The following is a 14,866-nucleotide window of genomic DNA, read 5'->3' on the forward strand; positions in this document are numbered from 1 at the left end:
ACGAGAAGCCTACTGGATCCATCGCCTGCAAACCCTAGAACCAAAGGGATTAAATTGTGATTATGATTTAAATAGTTTTCTGTAAGATACAGTGTGCAGTAACCCTTTCAACATGTTCCCTCTTTCTTTCTTCCACAGAGAACTTGATTCCAATCCCATGTCATTTAGTGCTTGATCAGGGCGTAAGTCTTACCACGCATTATTGTAGCACTGTTGCATTCAGTATTTTGCATTATTATACTATGTTTAGCAAAATGTGGCACTGTAAAGCATGGTGCACTGAGAATTAATGATGTCTCCTTTTTTCTTTTTTTTCTTTTCTACAAATTTGCTACAGTTGGTAGCATCCAGTATTGAGTAATATATTACATAATAACTATGATCAGTAGAATGTAGCACTGCAAAGCATGGTGCCCTGTTAACTAATGATAGTCACTTGTTCATTTACTTGTTAAGCCATTATCTCTGCATTGTTGTGTCCTTTGTTTACGACGTTGCTATGGTTACCTACGTCACTTCCGGCTAACCTGTATTCATTATGTTTGACAAAGGCTCTCAGCAGCCGAAACGCGTCACTTACCACATGTATGTGACCATTAAATTCACTTGAAATTACAATTAGAGCGAGTGCTGGTCCTTTCTATACAATTATCTGTGGATCTTCTCCGGGACACGCGCACCGCATCGCTGATAGCAGAAGTGCGGCTTGTATCTTCTTTTCGATATCCCATCAGAGGGAGAATATTCACGGGTGGTATGTACAGACGTGGACAAAATTGTTGGTACCCTTTGGTCAATGAAAGAAAAAGTCACAATGGTCACAGAAATAACTTTAATCTGACAAAAGTAATAATAAATTAAAATTCTATAAATATTAACCAATGAAAGTCAGACATTGTTTTTCAACCATGCTTCAACAGAATTATGTAAAAAAATAAACTCATGAAACAGGCATGGACAAAAATGATGGTACCCCTAACTTAATATTTTGTTGCGCAACCTTTTGAGGCAATCACTGCAATCAAACGCTTCCTGTAACTGTCAATGAGACATCTGCACCTCTCAGCAGGTATTTTGGCCCACTCCTCATGAGCAAACTGCTCCAGTTGTGTCCGGTTTGAAGGGTGCCTTTTCCAGACTGCATGTTTCAGCTCCTTCCAAAGATGCTCAATAGGATTGAGGTCAGGGCTCATAGAAGGCCACTTTAGAATAGTCCAATTTTTTCCTCTTAGCCATTCTTGGGTGTTTTTAGCGGTGTGTTTTGGGTCATTGTCCTGTTGCAAGACCCATGACCTGCGACTGAGACCAAGCTTTCTGACACTGGCTAGTACATTTCTCTCTAGAATTCCTTGATAGTCTTGAGATTTCATTGTACCCTGCACAGATTCAAGACACCCTGTGCCAGACGCAGCAAAGCAGCCCCAGAACATAACAGAGCCTCCTCCATGTTTCACAGTAGGGACAGTGTTCTTTTCTTGATATGCTTCATTTTTTCGTCTGTGAACATACAGCTGATGTGCCTTGGCAAAAACTTCGATTTTTGTCTCATCTGTCCACAGGACATTCTCCCAGAAGCTTTGTGGCTTGTCAACATGTAGTTTGGCATATTCCAGTCTTGCTTTTTTATGATTCGTTTTCAACAATGGTGTCCTCCTTGGTCGTCTCCCATGTAGTCCACTTTGGCTCAAACAACGACGGATGGTGCGATCTGACACTGATGTTCCTTGAGCATGAAGTTCACCTTGAATCTCTTTAGAAGTCTTTCTAGGCTCTTTTGTTACCATTCGGATTATCCGTCTCTTAGATTTGTCATCAATTTTCCTCCTGCGGCCACGTCCAGGGAGGTTGGCTACAGTCCCATGGATCTTAAACTTATGAATAATATGTGCAACTGTACTCACAGGAACATCTAGTTGCTTGGAGATGGTCTTATAGCCTTTACCTTTAACATGCTTGTCTATAATTTTCTTTCTGATCTCTTGAGACAGCTCTTTCCTTTGCTTCCTCTGGTCCATGTCGAGTGTGGTACACACCATATCACCAAACAACACAGTGATTACCTGGAGCCATATATATAGGCCCAATGGCTGATTACAAGGTTGTAGACACCTGTGATGCTAATTAGTGGACACACCTTGAATTAACATGTCCCTTTGGTCACATTATGTTCTGTGTTTTCTAGGGGTACCATCATTTTTGTCCATGCCTGTTTCATGAGTTTATTTTTTTACATAATTCTGTTGAAGCATGGTTGAAAAACAATGTCTGACTTTCATTGGTTAACATTTATAGAATTTTAATTTATTATTACTTTTGTCAGATTAAAGTTATTTCTGTGACCATTGTGACTTTTTCTTTCATTGACCAAAGGGTACCAACAATTTTGTCCACGTCTGTATATATTATTTAGTCACAGGGTACCCCCTGTCATGTGTATTCATGGAAACTTAAAAGACTACCCCACTGCTTGGTGTCCCTATCCATGGTTGCCAGCAGGTGGACCCATGAGGTTGCTGTCGCCACCAATCTACACTACAAACTTAAAATAGGGAGAGACTTCCCGGGCTTCCTGGCACTGTGGCCTGCTAAGAGAGTGACTGATACCCATGAGACAGGGGTAACCCTAGCAGAGTGGCCCGACTCAGGGGGGAGACCAGAACCCTGGGAACCTGAGTCTGAAGGGCCAGCGGTAGGGGTGACCGACACTTCGGTGGAAGAGGGGGAGACAACCCTGCTAAGCTTGATGGTGGGAGATACGGAGGACTTGCCGCCCGGTCCTGAGCTGGCAGACCTCAATGTCTCCGGGGATAATTTTGGTACCGCCTAACATCGGGACCCAACCCTATCCCGAGCCTGGGAAAATGTATTAATAGTAGATGGTGAACCACAACAACCAAGGGTAGAGTCAGTGTTCCCCCGTTTTGTGGTTCATCAGGGTATCCTGTACTGGGTAAACCAGCTGCGAGGTGAATCCATTGGACAGTTGGTGGTGCCCCAGGCTTATCGCAAACTCGTGTTAGAGTTAGCCCACCAGCATGTTCTCAGGGGTCATCTGGGAATGCAGAAGACACAGGGCAGGATACTACAACGGTTTTCCTGGCCCAGTGTGTTTAAAGGGGTTCTGCACTTTGTTTTAACTGATGATCTATCTTCTGGATAGATCATCAGCATCTGATCGGCAGGGGTCCGAAACCCGGAAAACCCGCCGATCAGCTTTTTGAGAAGGCAGCGGCTCTCCAGGAGCACCGCGGCATTCTCACTGTTTACTAGTATCAAATAGCGTGGGCGGGGCTTAGATCTGTTCACTTGAATGGAGCTTAGCGCCGCCCTTGCTAGTTGATACTAGTCATGAAGTCACTGGGCCGGCGGTAAACAGTGAGAAAGCCGCGGCGCTGCTGGAGCACCGCTGCCTTTTCAAACAGCTGATCGGCGGGAGTCCTGGGTCTCAGACCCCCGCCGATCAGATGCTGATGATCTATCCGGAGGAAATGGAAATTAAATTTCAGAATTTAAATTTTTGGGCAAATTTTCCATTTTAATCCATTTTTACAAGTAACAAAACAAGGGTTAACAGCCAAACAAAACTCAATATTTATGGCCCTGTTTACAGAAACACCCCATATGTGGTTGTAAACTGCTGTATGGGCACAAGGAAGGGCGCAGAAGGAAAGGAATGCCATACGGTTTTTGGAAGGCAGATTTTGCTGGACTGTTTTTTTGACACCATTTGAAGCTGCCCTGATGCACCCCTAGAGTAGAAACTCCAAAAAGTGACCCCATTTTAGAAACTATGGGATAGGGTGGCAGTATTGTTCGTATTAGTTTAGGGTACATATGATTTTTGGTTGCTCTATATTACACTTTTTGTGAGGCAAGGTAACAAGAAATAGCTGTTTTGGCATCGTTTTAATTTTTTGTTATTTGCAACATTCATCTGACAGGTTAGATCATGTGATATTTTTATAGACCAGGTTGTCACGGACGCGGCGATACCTAATATGTACGGTATACATTTTTTTTTATTTATTTAGGTTTTACACAATGATTTAATTTTTGAAATAAAAAAAAAACATGTTTTAGTGTCTCCATAGTCTGAGCCATAGTTTTTTCAGTTTTTGGGCAATTATCTTAGGTAGGGTCTCATTTTTTGCAGGATGAGATGACGGTTTGATTGGCACTATTTTGGGGTGCATATGACTTTTTGATTGCTTGCAATTGCACTTTTTGTGATGTAAGATGACAAAAATGGCTTTTTTCCGCAGTCACTTGGTAACTCTGCCCATCATCGAGGTGCCGTTTGAGCGAATCGCTATGGACCTCGTAGGCCCAGTACTGAAGTCCACTAGAGGACACCAACACATCTTGGTCATCCTGGACTACGCCACTCGGTACCCGGAGGCGGTGCCACTGCGACATACATCGGCAAAACTTATAGCTAAGGAGCTAATAGAAATGTACTCCCGAGTGGGGCTACCTAAAGAGGTTCTGACTGACCAGGGGACTCTGTAAGTTGCTGCATATCAGACAGTTATTGATGTCCGTGTACCATCCGCAAACGGACGGTCTGGTTGAAAGGTTTAACAAAACTCTAAAAACTATGTTAAAAAGGATGGTGTCTAAAGAGGGGAAGGATTGGGATCCTCTTCTGCCCTATCTCATGTTCGCTGTGCGAGAGGTACCCCAGGCCTCTACTGGGTTCTCGCCCTTCGATTTGCTTTATTGCAGACATCCTCTTGGTCTGTTGGACGTGGCCAAAGAGGGGTGGGAACAGCAACCCACTCCGCATAAAAGTGTCCTGGAGTATGTAATCAAGATGCAACACCGGATAGAGACCGTTTTGCCTCTTGTCAGGGAGCATATGGAGGCTGCTCAGTGAGTCGGATCTATAATCGGCAGGCTCGGGTCTGGAACTTTAACCCAGGTGATCAGGTTTTGGTTCTGGTACCGACCGTGGACAGTAAGTTCCTGTCTAGATGGCAGGGGCCCTACGAGGTACTCGAGAAAGTTGGAGAGGTAAATTACAAGGTACACCAGCCAGGGTGGTGAAAGCTAGAGCAGGTTTACCATGTTAATTTACTTAAACCTTGGAAAGATAGGGAGACCTGTACTGAAGACAGCCCGTGGCCAGGTTTTCTAGGGGAAGAGTTTCCGGTTCCTATGTCTGAAGCAAGGGAAGCGGTTGCCACAGTAAAAATTGCTGACAGCCTCTCCTCTAAACAGGCTTAGGAGACCAGGGAGTTCATTAGTCGGAACACGGATGTATTCTCGGACCTCCCTGGACGCACTTCCACAATCCAGCATGACATTGTCACTGAGCCTCGGGCAAAAGTCCAGTTAAAGCCATACTGGGTACCCGAGGCCCGGTACCAAGCCATCTCGGAGGAAGTGCAGCTCATGCTGCGGCTAGACATCAGCGAGGAGTCTAAAAGTGAGTGGACCAGTCCTATAGTGTTAATACCCAAGCCAGACGGGACGTTACGGTTTTGTAATGATTTTCGTAAGCTGGAACGAAATATCTAAATTCAATGCATATCCCATGCCTCGGATGGATGAGCTTATTGAAAGGTTAGGTCAAGCCCGGTATTTTTCTGTTTTGGACCTCACCAAAGGGTACTGGCAGGTACCCTTGACGGATGATGCCAAGGAGAAAACTGCCTTCATTACACCAGAGGGGCTGTACCAATATAAGGTGTTACCCTTCGGTCTGCATGGCGCCCCTGACACTTCTCAACATCTAATGGACATTGTGCTTCGTCCACATCGGCGATACGCCTCGGCTTATCTGGATGATATTGTCATTCACAGTACCGACTAGGAAAGTCACCTGCCCAAAGTACAGGCCATAGTGGACTTCACCTCGAAAGGCTGGTCTAACAATTAACCCCAAAAAATGTGCGATAGGGTTAGAGGAGACCAAATACCTAGGGTATGTCATTGGGCGCGGAGTCATCAAACCCCAAGTAAACAAAATAGAGGCAATAAGGAATTGGCCCGGACATGTCACCTCTAGGCAAGTAAAGTCGTTCCTGGGAATGGTGGGCTATTATATGAGGTTCATTCCCCATTTTGCCACTTTAGCAGCTCCATTGACAGGGCTCTTGAAAGGATGGAAGTCCGTGATGGTCCGCTGGAATGACCAGGTGGAAGAGGCTTTCTCCGCTTTTGGTGATGCCCGACTTCAAAAGGGAGTTTACAGTACAAACCGATGCCTCCGAAAATTGGCCCTGGTGCGGTACTGTCTCAGGAAGTCAATCGGGAGGAGCATCCCATTGTCTTCCTCAGCCGTAAGCTCACTCCAGCTGAAACCCGGTACAGTATAGTGGAGAGAGAGTGCCTGGCCATCAAGTGGGCACTCGAGTCTCTCTGCTATTATCTGTTGGGGAGAAAGTTCCCCTCTGAAGTGGATGAGCTAGGCCAAAGAGAGGAATGCTTGGGTCACCAGATGGTTCTTGTCCTTGCAGAACTTTAAGTTTACAGTAGAACATAGGACAGGCCGGTTACAGGGAAACGTGGATGCCCTGTCCCGGGTACACTGTCTGGTGTGTTTTCACCCCCTCAGGGTTGAACAAAGGGGGAAGTGACATAGCAAGGAGTTTTGTTTGGGAAGGCAGATATTTTCCTCCCAACATGGGCGGCTGGGCTGATTTCCAGCTGGGCTCAGAATCGAGGTCTATGTTTTGGGATCTAAAGCATGGTGCCGGGCTAAAGGGCTGAGAGCCGCGTGTGGGGAAACAGGCCCCCTAAAGCCTGTTGTAGACCGCTAAAAAACTTGTAAAAAAAAACTGCTAACAAGGTGACTGTTTTGTTCTTTGGACTTTCCGTTGTGTGAACGAACGCAAAGACTGAAAAATGTTGTTTTGTTTTTCCTCCTGTGTGAATAAACACTAAAGTTTTGTTTTGTCTCTGTTCTGCGTCCGCTTACCCTGCCTACCAGAGCGAATCCTGACAAAAAGGAAATCATACAAAATAAACACCTGCCCAGCTGGGCTCTAACTAAACAAGGTATCTTCCAACCTTACTTAAAGTACCGCTCGCACATGGTAATTACAAGCGGCTTTCCCAGCCCAGTGTCCCACAGCCGCCTGGCTGTACAGAGCTCTGTTCACACACGGTCTCACATCCAGTACCTTTATGGGGGAGTGTGGCCCGGAAGTGCCTCCGACTCCAGACTAGTGACTCTTTTCGCCCAGGCGTCACGCGTCCCCCAATGCTCTGGCTAGCACCTAACCCCATGGTCCCTCAGCCAGCCGGCCTGAGACCACTAATACAGAGCCTCCAGCAGGACCCTGTTGCACAATGAATCTCCTTCCCTAGACTGACACCCTGGGAGGTGCTTTATGCCAGCCCGAGCACCTCCAGCTGGTCTCACCTGTGGTGGAATAGGGGTGTGGATAGCACTATCCACCCCTTCCTTGCCTCTCACCTCTGTGAGATCTGTCACTATCTCACAAGGTGTATCTGTTTTTTTCATTTCATTTCAAAGGATTAGAAAGCATTAATTTTTCAATATTAACTTTAGTTAAAAAACATAATCTAAGATATTGATTATTTGCAACCATCACATTAATTGTCCCTTTTACTTCTATGTCTAACAATAAGGACCAAACAGTAAATGCCAAACAGACAAAACATTGAAAGCAAATTTTTTCCGAGGTGATGTTAAAGGGAATAGGGCATTAGGGTCTTAAGGGCCCTAGTCCTAGCAACTGGTGGTGGTTTAGGTAGTTTGACTCACATCAGTCTAATATGATCCTCAAAAGGTGAGATATAAAGAAAGGTGACCAAACATGTCTCCAGCTTACTACATATGAACCTATGGTAACAGCAATTCAACCAAACTGGACTCACATAACCAATGTTTGATTGAGCTGAACCCCTGCAGGTCCAGGTGTGGTGGTGGTGGTATATAATTTTTTTTTAGAAAATATGGATTGCAAATCCAAATCATTTGTGATTCTCAGCACAATTGACATCACTTCTCAGCGTAATAAATGGTGGTGGTATTACAAATGCTAAAATGTGCCAATATTTAAAGCTCTGTCACCAGATCAACCCTACTCTAGCAAGCATATAGCCTAGTAGGGTTGATGACGCTGATTAAAACGATACCTGTCTTATGTCAGTCTGTGGTATTGTTGTGGAAAAAAATGAACTTTTATAATTATGCAAATGAACTATTCGAACACCAGGAGGAAGGCTTAGTGTCGCTCTATAATGACTCCCCTATGCTTTTCATCATGCCCCTGCCTTTAGATTGAATGTGGTAAACTGCACTTGTGTCCAAAAGGCGCATGTGCACATCGCTTGGGATGAAGCAGAAGATATTGTGCGCACAAGCCGTTCTGGACACAAGTCCGGTCTAGCGCTGTCAATCTAAAGGCAGGGTGGTGTCATCAACCCTACCAGGCTATATTCCTTCTAGGGTATGGTTGATCCAGGTGACGGAGCTGCTTTAAGCCATCTAAAAGTAACTTTGTGGTCCTATATAATCTAAGGAATGGAGAAGTGCTGTCATGCTGAAGTCTAATACAGATTTATGCGCTTAACCGTTTCATACTAGGCTTAAAATAAACATTCTTTTAATTTATATTTAATGTATGTAGATTGTTCTGTGTTTTAGTATGTATTTACTGTGAAGCAGAAAATATATCTTAAGAAAAACTTATTGTATCACTCTATCAAGTACTTGTATAATGTTTAATAGATCTAAAATCTACCATATTAATTTTTCTCTTTTTTCCTAAGGTCGTACTTCTGTATGCATCTACCTATGTGCTGGTATCACTCAGTATAGACAGATATCATGCTATAGTTCATCCAATGAAATTTCTTCAAGGAGGTATGGTAGCTATTATTATACTGTACTTGTACTTAGCCTGTGCATAAATGTATTTATTCATTCCGAAAAGAATGTTCTTTTCTTAGCAAATGTACTTATTGATCAAAACTCTGCACTTTATTCTTGATATACAAGTTTTTTCTCTTTAAAAAAAAAAAAAAAAAAAAAAAAAACTCTTCTGAAATATTTTCTCGGAGAAATTGCCAAGGGAATCCTATCAAATCACTGCAGCACTTGCAATTCTGAAGCTGATAGCTAAAATTAATTGTTCTTCTGTGTTTTACTGAAAATTGAGTTGAAAATGGGTTTGCCATAATATTTTCTTTACCATCAGGGTAATTAGATGTTAAATTTATACTATAATATAAAGTACGGTGAATTAGAAACAAAAATAGTCATTGATGGAATACTGCATGTCACAGTCAGCAAGCCCTATTAGGTATAGTAATACATGAATAGAACATCTGCCTCTGCCTCCAGATCAGTAAACAGTATGTCGATATTCACCCCCATCGCCCAGCTGTGTACCCACAAACAGCCTATCAAAGGCATTGAGGGGACTCCACAGAGCATGCACATGGGAAGAATTAATTCTCATTTGGTTTAAATCTATTGAAGACAATATGATCCATTGAGACGTCAGTTTTCCTTCAGCTTTTTAAGGGCTTATTCACACGGCCATTGTGGTTCCGTTCCGTGCATTTGGGACCACAATTTGCCGCCCCCAATGCTCGGGCAACATTCGTGCGGCGGCCGGGATGGATTGAGACCCATTCAACTTGAACAATTTCAATTTTTTGCAGTGCAGAGGCATGGACAGAAACACTAAGGAGTGCTTCCGTGGGGTTCCGATCCATGCTTCCATTCCGCATGTCCGTGATTGCGGACCCATTCAGGTGAATGGATCCACATACGTGCTGCAGAGTGTATACGGGCCGCAATACGGCCACGGAACCACAATGGCTGTGTAAACAAGCCCTAAGACAAATAAAGAAGTAACAGGCTCTCTAGTGACCAGGTACTAGCAGAAATTTAATAAAACACATATAAAAACACATAATAACACATAAAAACTATGCTGACTATATTGATTGAGATGAATAGAACTGATAATACTAAATTGCAGTCCCCGTCACAAAAAAGGGTAATAGTAATAACGATATTAACAAGTGGCTGGTGGTAAGTAAAATACAATTTATTGATCCATGGTTGTCTATGTACTGTATATGAAAACAAATATGAATATATTACCGCAGATAGGTGTGGCTACCTCCTCTCTGCTCCTGTAGAGTGCACAGTATCTTTCACACTTGCACCCTCTACACTTTAGGACACTGACTTCTCATAGTGCAGGTTTAATAGTATAAGTATACTCTTCATCATGCACGTCACATCCAATTATGCAATCCAGGGGCAGAGCATGGTTATCTCCAATTGAAAGAAGGAAGATAGAGCATGACAATAATAAGATTATTATAGCCATGGCCAAATGTGTTTTGGAACTTTCTTAGTTCCTTCTTCAGTGGCTTTACCAAGCTTTTTATAGGAAAAGGCAAGCAGAGCTAGCATTAAACATATATAGATGTGAGCTGTCTATCAAACTGTAGTCTACAAGACTGAACTAATCACAAATTGTTCTTTCCCTTTCATCCCATACACATATCCCATTAGATTGTTTTATATCATGTATCCAATCCTTCCATCTTCTATGATTGCTGTACAATAAAGTAATGCATAATGAAAGCAAAAACCTGTGTTTACTACATACAAAATTAACATTTCTAATTTTAGCCACTTCAACCCCCCTAGCTGAAACCCCCTGAATGACCAGGCCACTTTTTACACTTCTGCACTACACTACTTTCACTGTTTATTGCTCGGTCATGCAACTTACCACTAGAGTTGAGCGAACACCTGGATGTTCGGGTTCGAGAAGTTCGGCCGAACTTCCCGGAAATGTTCGGGTTCGGGATCCGAACCCGATCCGAACTTCGTCCCGAACCCGAACCCCATTGAAGTCAATGGGGACCCGAACTTTTCGGCACTAAAACGGCTGTAAAACAGCCCAGGAAAGGGCTAGAGGGCTGCAAAAGGCAGCAACATGTAGGTAAATCCCCTGCAAACAAATGTGGATAGGGAAATGAATTAAAATAAAAATTAAATAAATAAAAATTAACCAAAATCAATTGGAGAGAGGTCCCATAGCAGAGAATCTGGCTTCCCGTCACCCACCACTGGAACAGTCCATTCTCAGATATTTAGGCCCCGGCACCCAGGCAGAGGAGAGAGGTCCCGTAACAGAGAATCTGGCTTCATGTCAGCAGAGAATCAGTCTTCATATCATAGCAGAGAATCAGGCTTCACGTCAGCCACCACTGTAAGAGTCCATTTTCATATATTAAGGCCCAGCACACAGGCAGAGGAGAGAGGTCCCGTAACAGAGGATCTGGCTTCATGTCAGCAGAGAATTATTCTGCATGTCATAGCAGAGAATGAGGCTTCACGTCAGCCACCACTGCAACAGTCCATTGGCATATATTTAGGCCCAGCACCCAGGCAGAGGAGAGAGGTCCCGTAACAGACAATCTGGCTTCATGTCAGCAGAGAATTAGTCTGCATGTCATAGCAGAGAATGAGGCTTCACGTCAGCCACCACTGCAACAGTCCATTGGCATATATTTAGGCCCAGCACCCAGGCAGAGGAGAGAGGTCCCGTAACAGAGGATCTGGCTTCATGTCAGCAGAGAATCAGTCTTCATATCATAGCAGAGAATCAGGCTTCACGTCAGCCACCAGTGCAACAGTCCATTGGCATATATTTAGGCCCAGCACACAGGCAGAGAAGAGAGGTCCCGTAACAGAGGATCTGGCTTCATGTCAGCAGAGAATCAGTCTGCATGTCATAGCAGAGAATCAGGCTTCACGTCACCCAACATTGGAACAGTCCATTGGCATATATTTAGGCCCCGGCACCCAGACAGAGGAGAGGTTCATTCAACTTTGGGTAGCCTCGCAATATAATGGTAAAATGAAAATAAAAATAGGATTGAATGAGGAAGTGCCCTGGAGTCCAATAATATATGGTTAAGGGGAGGTAGTTAATGTCTAATCTGGACAAGGGACGGACAGATCCTGTGGGATCCATGCCTGGTTCATTTTTATGAACGTCAGCTTGTCCACATTGGCTGTAGACAGGCGGCTGCGCTTGTCTGTAATGACGCCCCCTGCCGTGCTGAATACACGTTCAGACAAAACGCTGGCCGCCGGGCAGGCCAGCACCTCCAAGGCATAAAAGGCTAGCTCTGGCCACGTGGACAATTTAGAGACCCAGAAGTTAAATGGGGCCGAACCATCAGTCAGTACGTGGAGGGGTGTGCACACGTACTGTTCCACCATGTTAGTGAAATGTTGCCTCCTGCTAACACGTTGCGTATCAGGTGGTGGTGCAGTTAGCTGTGGCGTGTTGACAAAAGTTTTCCACATCTCTGCCATGCTAACCCTGCCCTCAGAGGAGCTGGCCGTGACACAGCTGCCTTGGCGACCTCTTGCTCCTCCTCTGCCTTGGCCTTGGGCTTCCACTTGTTCCCCTGTGACATTTGGGAATGCTCTCAGTAGCGCGTCTACCAACGTGCGCTTGTACTCGCGCATCTTCCTATCACGCTCCAGTGCAGGAAGTAAGGTGGGCACATTGTCTTTGTAGCGTGGATCCAGCAGGGTGGCAACCCAGTAGTCCGCACAGGTTAAAATGTGGGCAATTCTGCTGTCGTTGCGCAGGCACTGCAGCATGTAGTCGCTCATGTGTGCCAGGCTGCCCACGGGTAAGGACAAGCTGTCCTATGTGGGAGGCGTATCGTCATTGTCCTGCCTTTCCCCCCAGCCACGCACCAGTGATGGACCCGAGCTGCGTTGGGTGCCACCCCGCTGTGACCATGCTTCATCCTCATCCTCCTCCACCTCCTCCTCATCCTCGTCCTCCTCGTCCTCCAGTAGTGGGCCCTGGCTGGCCACATTTGTACCTGGCCTCTGCTGTTGCCAAAAACCTCCCTCTGAGTCACTTCGAAGAGACTGGCCTGAAAGTGCTAAAAATGACCCCTCTTCCTCCTCCTCCTCCTCCTCCTCCTGGGCCACCTCCTCTTCCATCATCGCCCTAAGTGTTTTCTCAAGGAGACATAGAAGTGGTATTGTAACGCTGATAACGGCGTCATCGCCACTAGCCATGTTGGTGGAGTACTCGAAACAGCGTAACAGGGCACACAGGTCTCGCATGGAGGCCCAGTCATTGGTGGTGAAGTGGTGCTGTTCTGTAGTGCGACTGACCCGTGCGTGCTGCAGCTGAAACTCCACTATGGCCTGCTGCTGCTCGCACAGTCTGTCCAGCATGTGCAAGGTGGAGTTCCACCTGGTGGGCACGTCGCATATGAGGCGGTGAGCGGGAAGGCCGAAGTTACGCTGTAGCGCAGACAGGCGAGCAGCAGCAGGATGTGAACGCCGGAAGCGCGAACAGACGGCCTGCACTTTATGCAGCAGCTCTGACATGTCGGGGTAGTTGTGAATGAACTTCTGCACCACCAAATTCAGCACATGCGCCAAGCAAGGGATGTGCGTCAAATTGGCTAGTCCCAGAGCTGCAACGAGATTTCGCCCATTATCACACACCACCAGGCCGGGCTTGAGGCTCACCGGCAGCAACCACTCGTCGGTCTGTTGTTCTATACCCCGCCACAACTCCTGTGCGGTGTGGGGCCTGTCCCCCAAACATATGAGTTTCAGAATGGCCTGCTGACGTTTACCCCGGGCTGTGCTGAAGTTGGTGGTAAAGGTGTGTGGCTGACTGGATAAGCAGGTGGAAGAAGAGGAGGAGGAAGCCGAGAAGGAGGAGGTGGCAACAGAAGGCAAAGAATGTTGCCCTGCGATCCTTGGCGGCGGAAGGACGTGCGCCAAACAGCTCTCCGCCTGGGGCCCAGCTGCCACTACATTTACCCAGTGTGCAGTTAGGGAGATATAGCGTCCCTGGCCGTGCTTACTGGTCCACGTATCTGTGGTTAGGTGGACCTTGCTACAGATGGCGTTGCGCAGTGCACACTTGATTTTATCGGATACTTGGTTGTGCAGGGAAGGCACGTCTCTCTTGGAGAAGTAGTGGCGGCTGGGAACAACATACTGTGGGACAGCAAGCGACATGAGCTGTTTGAAGCTGTCTGTGTCCGCCAGCCTAAATGACAGCATTTCATAGGCCAGTAGTTTAGAAATGCTGGCATTCAGGGCCAGGGATCGAGGGTGGCTAGGTGGGAATTTACGCTTTCTCTCAAATGTTTGTGAGATGGAGAGCTGAACGCTGCCGTGTGACATGGTTGAGACGCTTGGTGACGGAGGTGGTGGTGGTGTTGGTGGTACATCCCCTGTTTGCTGGGCGGCAGGTGCCAACGTTCCTCCAGAGGCGGAGGAAGAGGCCGAGGCGGCAGCAGCAGAAGAGGCCGAGGCGGCAGCAGCAGAAGAGGTAGCAGGGGGAGCCTGAGTGACTTCCTTGGTTTTAAGGTGTTTACTCCACTGCAGTTCATGCTTTGCATGCAGGTGCCTGGTCATGCAGGTTGTGCTCAGGTTCAGAACGTTAATGCCTCGCTTCAGGCTCTGATGGCACAGCGTGCAAACCACTCGGGTCTTGTCGTCAGCACATTGTCAGTGGCACGACCTTCATTCCATGTGGGGTCTAGGACCTCATCGTCCCCTGCATCGTCTTCCACCCAGTCTTGATCCCTGACCTCCTGTTCAGTGTGCACACTGCAGAAAGACGCAGCAGTTGGCACCTGTGTTTCGTCATCATCAGAGACATGCTGAGGTGCTATTCCCATGTCCTCATCATCAGGAAACATAAGTGGTTGTGCGTCAGTGCATTCTATGTCTTTCACCGCTGGGGAAGGGCTAGGTGGATGCCCTTGGGAAACCCTGCCAGCGGAGTCTTCAAACAGCATAAGAGACTGCTGCATAACTTGAGGCTGAGACAGTTTCCCTGGTATGCATGGGGGTGAT

The 14,866-nt window shown here is 46.1% G+C and overlaps 1 protein-coding gene across 1 annotated transcript in view; it reads left to right on the plus strand.

Moving 5' to 3' along the window:
• Positions 1-14,866, plus strand: part of NPSR1 (neuropeptide S receptor 1) — a 776,755-nt gene that overhangs the window by 216,401 nt on the left and 545,488 nt on the right. The window contains exon 4 of the mRNA XM_044294353.1: positions 8,746-8,839. Within this exon, the coding sequence (XP_044150288.1) occupies positions 8,746-8,839 (94 nt within the window). The remainder of the gene's footprint in view (positions 1-8,745; positions 8,840-14,866) is intronic.

The sequence above is a fragment of the Bufo gargarizans genome, chromosome 5, assembly GCF_014858855.1.
Source record: "Bufo gargarizans isolate SCDJY-AF-19 chromosome 5, ASM1485885v1, whole genome shotgun sequence".
NCBI classification, from domain to species: Eukaryota; Metazoa; Chordata; class Amphibia; order Anura; family Bufonidae; genus Bufo; species Bufo gargarizans.